Raw genomic sequence first — 6,202 nt, forward strand, 5'->3', positions numbered from 1 at the left:
AAAAAAAAAAAAAAGTAAATTTATTTTCTCACAGGTCAGGAGACTAAAAAGTGTGAATTCAGTGAGTGGTTCTAGGGAGGTCATTTCTTTGTCTATTTCAGTCTTTAGGAGCCCCCGTTCCTTGGAGTTACTGGGCTTGTAAATCTCTCTGCTGTTTTTGTCATTAGACAATCTGTCTTCCTCCACACTGGCTTTCTTAGGAGTCTAATCTGTTCTTTTTATAATTCAAGAATGATTAGATTTAGGGCACACCCTGCAGTGGTAATGACCTCATGAACATAACAAAGAAAACCAGAGTTCCAAATGGGATGACATTCAAAGATTAGGATTCCAGCACACATTTTGTAAGGACACAATTCAATCATAACAGGTACCTTAAAGACACTAGATAAAGTAACTTTAAGAATATGAAATTAGAAGAGGACTTTAATAATGACACCATACAGGAAAGTTGGGGTCCTGGGATGGTGTTGTAGGATAAGCACTGGACTGCTAACTGACAGGTTTGTGGTTCAAACCCACCAGTCACTCCTTGGAAACACTATATAAAGTCCCTATGAGTTAGAACTGACAGCACTTACGACAGAGAAAAGATTTGTGGTGGAAAAGAGACTGAAGAGTGTTCCTGGTTTCTCTCCTCTCATTCACATACGTTCAGGCAAGGGGCTGAGCGGGGCCCTTCTGAAAGTACAAGAACCCACTATGAAGGCCAGAGAGTAGGGACCTGAAGAGTTAGGGAAGGTAGACAATTGATTTACTTAACAAAGACTTGTTAAGTATTAATGATATGTCAAACACTATGCTTCATGTTGATGGGTGTGAATGTGAATGAGAACTGTAAGTTCATTAAGTGAAATGACTCATTTTTAAGTATAGAGACACCCACGAGTTAATGCTGTTGTTAAGTGCCATCGAGTCAGTTCCGACTCACAAGTCACCCTGCAGAGGGTTTCTGAGGAGCGGTAGGTGAGTTTGAACAGCCAACCTGGCAGTTCAAACTGAACTTGCACTCGACTATTTATCCTTTAGCAGCACACCAGGACTTCTGATTAAGATAGTTGAAAAAGATACCATGCCCAATACATTCAAAGTGGGCTTTTCCTGATACAAATCCATGTTATGCTGGGCAAGTTTAATGAGACATGGAATCTAGAAGATTCATCTTAATCTCATCTGTTATAGGTGCTAATGCTTTCCCCACAACCTTTCCTAATTCAAACAAAATCACAATCTTCAGAGTTAGTTCACTGAAATCCTGGTTTTGCTAACCAGGCATCATTTTTGTTTTGTTTTTTTTTGGCTGTGACAATGGGAAGGAAAGGATGTTACTGGCATTTAGTAATGGACCTATGGATGCTAGATGTCCTGCCAAATTCAGACCAGTCCTAGAAAATGAAATATGTTCCACATTCTGAAAATGTCTAGTCCATCATTCATATTGGTGAAAAATAGGTTTATACTTATCGAAGCCTTAGAATCTAACCCCATTTAACAATACAAATTATATTTTTTTTACAGTTTTAATGAACCTGTCAATCACGTAAAGACTTTTTATTTGAAAATTTATCAAAAGCTTTTTCGAATCATTATGGTAATGACATTCACTATTATGAAAATCAACTTATAGGGTCTGGATTTATAGCTCTTGTATTCATGGTGCAAACAAGGAACTATTTCTTTATGTCCACAAATTTATATACTGAATTATAAATTACCTTAATTTATTCTCTACATATTTTTATATATAAAACTTTTATCTATTTTATATATACTTATGGAATATTTTATATATACTTATGAAGTCCTGGTGTGGCACTGTGGGTTAATGCGTTGGACTGCAAAGTCAGTTTGAACCTCAATTTTGGCAGTTCTAGCTCACAAATCCTTGGGAATCCTAAAAAGGGTCACTATGGATCAGAACCAACTTAACAGCACTTAACAACAACAATAAGTAATTATATATTTAAGGCATTACATTGATTTTTCTTTTAAAATTATGCATGGAAGTAGTCTTACCAGTGCATTACATTTTGGGATAGTAAAGCGGGCATCTCAGAGTACTTGCTAAAAGGAAAACAAAGTGTGGGAGAATAGACCTAAGGTTCCATACAGTGAACTCAATTGCTTAAAGAATATCAAATTAACTTGTGCTTACCTTTCTCAAAGGAACTTTGAAAGCAATGAAACGAGTCCCAGGCATTCTCTGGCCAACTGGGCAGTAGTCTTTCCACCTAATAGATGCACTTTAAGTTAGACAAATTGTAAGTTAGCCTTGATCCCTGCATAGAACAAAAGCTCCTTAAAAGTGGAAATCACAGCCCACACGGTACGCCCACTCTTCCCTTGGCTTAGAATTTTTCAACCTCAGTATAACAGCCTATCCTTCCCTTCTTTCTGTTTCTCTATCTTAAAAACAAATATATACAAGGCAACAAAAACAGTTGAAAGTCTTCACAAATAAGGCATTTCTAAAACCAGAGCAGGTGAGAACTTCTCCATCCCTGATAAAACTTAGCCTAGTACCGAACATGAAAATGTCAACACATACATGCTGGCTGAATAGTTTATGTTCAATTCTTACACTCCACAGTTTATTTTTAGTCCACATAGGTCTGATGCCAACAAATACAATCAGTAGAGAGCTTCAAGTTCATATTTTAAAAGAAAACCACATAGAAAAGGGTCTGTGAACTTAATGCTAGGAAACACCATGAGAAGAAAAATTTGAACTGACTTCTGCAAGATTAATTAGAATTAATTAGGAGTCCTGGTGTGGCATTCTAGGATAGGCACTGGACTTCTAACCGCAAGGTCGGTGGTTCAAGCCCACCAGTGGCTCCTCGGAAACCCTATACTGGGTTCACTATGAGTTGGAATCGACTCAACAGCACTGAACACCAACAACAAGCAAAGTTAGAGGGTGAGATACAAGAGCATTTCAAGAATAGAGCACAACAGGTACAATCCCACCCCCAACAATATAACGGAAGTATAGAAAGTTTAAGTAGCACAGATAGGCTAGATAAGTAGAGAGCATCCTAGAACACACAGAGCCTTGTTACAGGACACGGTAAAGGGTCTTCTTTTAAAAATGGTAAGCCGATTATGAACAGTATTCTAACTAACCTATTATAAAGATTTCTTGGGCTCTTATGTGACAAATGAGTTGGAAGAAACCAAGAGTTTGCATATGAACACTAGTTTGGACACCACAGCAATAAATAGCTCAGGCACCTAGGGTGCTGATGTGTCCAGGGAGAGAGGAGTCAACAGATTTCAGTGAATTTCAGGAAGACAATAAAAGGGTTAACTAAGTGAGATATGAGACGGGGGAGAGGTACGTCTCTAGGAGTGGAAAAGAGTACACTGCACATATGAGCAAAGTCTCCAAATTAACCATTTGAATGCACTGAGGAAGATCTCTCAGAGGAGGCCTGTTACAGAACAACAGCTCACCCTCTGTGACTCCTGACGACAATACAAACTAACTTTCGGTAGAAAACCTGGGGGGCAGTATTGGGGTGCTCTTTCACTTAACCTTAGTTATTACATTTTCTGTGCCCAAATACAAAATCTAAGAAATTGAGGGGACCCCATTTTGGCAAAAAAGGACTGTAGTCCTTTCGTATTTTAACCGAGTGGCTGTGGCTACAGTCGGGCTTTTAAAAGAATGGGGAGAAATCAAAGAACATCACAGACATTGTCCCTTTCAGCTACTGAGCAGCCGAGGGGCTCAGTGCTTCTTACAAAGCGGCGCGACCACTGAGAGGAAGCCCAGCTCCAGAAGTTGCGCGCCGGAAGGACCAAGCCCAGCTTCCAGGCATTTTTACCTTTCCGGGATGTGGTTTTTGCCCTTCCTCTTGTTTGAGGAATGTCCAGAAAAGACGAGTCTCCGTCCTCGTCCCCAGTCGCTGCGACCATGATGCCAGTGGCTCATGTGCTCCCCAAGGTGCCGCCCACCCAACGCCAAAAGTGCCCGAAACGCCAGAACCGCGCCGTCCGAGCAAGAACGAGATCCTGAACCGGAAGCTTCAAGGCAGACAGTTCCTGCTGCGCATGCGCCAGGGCCCGTCGTGCCAACGTCATCACGCCGGCTTCCAAAAAAGCTTGATTAATTAGTAAACAAGGCTTTGCTGGCCACGGCGCTCTTCTTAGGCGGCGACTGAGTTTCCGTACGTACGAAGGGATTTCTATAGGCATGCAAAAGTTCGTGAAAAAATTAAAAGATAATGGAAGTTTTCCACAAACTTCGTATGTTTTAGAATTCAAGTAGTGAAAGACACGGAGTGAAAAGTTAAATCCCACTGCCCCCAATTTCTTTTCTTTCAATTATTTCCAAGTGCTTACATTCACATTTATTGTGTATTTATTATGTACTAGTTTTCACCTTCGTTCTGTTGTGCAAAGAGTTGTTATGAGTCGAAACCGACTCGATGGCACCTAACAAAACAACATATATGACCTATTTTTACACATAAAGTGACATACGGTACACTTTCTACAATATGCCTTGAGCAATGATTTTCCCATTCGATTTTTATGGGTGCAAAATATTCCATGATCTTAATTATCATAGTTAAAAGTACCATAGTTTATCTAAGCAATCCCAAATTGAGGTGGCAAGGTGGCAGACCAGGCAGATGCGCTAAACAGACCCTCTTAACAATGAAGATTGTTGTTAAGTACCACTGAGTATGTTCTGACTCATAGCAATCCTGAATAGTGTTTCTGAGGAGTAGCTAGTAGGTTAGAAGGGACAACCTTGCAGTTAGTAGTCCAGTGCTTATCCTGCAGTGTCACACCAGGACTCCTACAACAAGGATACAGGAGAGCAAATGAAACAGACACAGAAGATAATCCTGGGACCCTGAGGTTTAGAGGAAAGGTTAGAGAAGTGGATTAAAGACTTACTAGGAGGAGAAGCTGAGCATGGGAGGAGAAAAAAGGAGACTGGTGAAAGGCTGGCTGGTCAGACACTACATAAACAGCTTTGGACACAGAATGTGGCCTGGTGGAACAGATTCACATAAGCAATGAGACAGGTGTGATTCTTTCTTGTTCCCTATGCTCCTCTGGTGACCAGAGGTGTGGTTGGTCCCCATCCTTGTCCACCCCCAGAATAGACCCTACTGTCCTGGAGTTTGAAGCCATACGATTGTGAGTCATGTCAGTGTGAGGTGCCTGGATTCAAGTGGGCTCAGCTCCAGACCTACAAAACCCACAGAACCACCAGGCTAGCATTAGTCTAGCAGAAATGCTCAGAACCAGCCTCCGTGCCGCACCCCAGCTACCTTGTGGTTGATCCTAACAGACACTGAAACCAGCCACATTAAGGGCCTCCACGAACTACTTCTGGATTGAGTGCCTTGAACACAGACATCATCTAGGCCTCTAGGAACTCCATCTAGGGCCAGGAATTCTGTCATTACATCCCCCTCCTCACCCAACTCATGAGCTCCGTATCTTGTAGGAGAACCCCAGAGTTTTTTCCTCTTCAGGTTCAATAGCTGCACTGAGTTTTTGTTTTGTTTCCTTTCATTGTTTCATTGTGTGTTTTTTCTCTTTCTTTCTTCTACTTCTCTGTTCCCTTCATTTTCTTCCTCTCTATTTCTGCTTTCATTTTTTTTTCTACTCTGTTTCTCATTTCTGCCTCTTTTTTCCTTTTCATCTTTCTTTACCATTCTCTGGTCTCTCTCACTTTTCCTCTTCCATCTCCCTGGGTTTGTTTTTCAGTATTTTTAAACTTCTTCCTTTTCTTTTCTCTCTTATTTTTCTCATCTACACCTCCATTTTCTTGTCCCTCTTTTCTCTTTTTATTTATTTTTCTTATTGATGCTTGTTTTCTTTTCTCCTTTATCATTTTCTCTTTTCACTGTTATTTGCTTGTTTTGTTGTTTTATTGTGTGTGTGTCTGTGTTTTCTCAACTTACCCCACCTAACGAGAGTCAACAACTGTGCCCCTACAGCCCAGTCATAAACAGACCCTCTGCAACTCTACCCACTGGGCAAGAGCCAATACCAACTCTGATACCACCTGACCAACAATTAACAGCAGCCAACAGCAGTCAAGCCCATCCTAAACTGAGCTGCGCAGAGAACAATGCACACATTTCCATTATCTAAGTATACTCTCAGGAGACAGTTGATGCAAACCTAAGAACATACAAACATACAATTATCAGTTAAATACAACACCACTACA

General features: G+C 40.8%; 1 protein-coding gene across 1 annotated transcript in view; it reads right to left on the reverse strand.

The window, feature by feature from the left end:
- DUSP11 (dual specificity phosphatase 11 (RNA/RNP complex 1-interacting)) overlaps positions 1-3,994 on the reverse strand; it is a 55,889-nt gene extending 51,895 nt beyond the window's left edge. The window contains exons 1-2 of the mRNA XM_006877700.1: positions 3,831-3,994; positions 2,156-2,231 (exon numbers count right to left, since the gene is read on the reverse strand). Coding sequence (XP_006877762.1) covers positions 2,156-2,231; positions 3,831-3,937 — 183 coding nt within the window. The 5' untranslated portion in view covers positions 3,938-3,994. The remainder of the gene's footprint in view (positions 1-2,155; positions 2,232-3,830) is intronic.
- Between the last annotated feature and the right edge of the window lie 2,208 nt (positions 3,995-6,202).

Source organism: Chrysochloris asiatica, unplaced genomic scaffold (assembly GCF_000296735.1).
Source record: "Chrysochloris asiatica unplaced genomic scaffold, ChrAsi1.0 scaffold00557, whole genome shotgun sequence".
Classification (NCBI taxonomy): Eukaryota; Metazoa; Chordata; class Mammalia; order Afrosoricida; family Chrysochloridae; genus Chrysochloris; species Chrysochloris asiatica.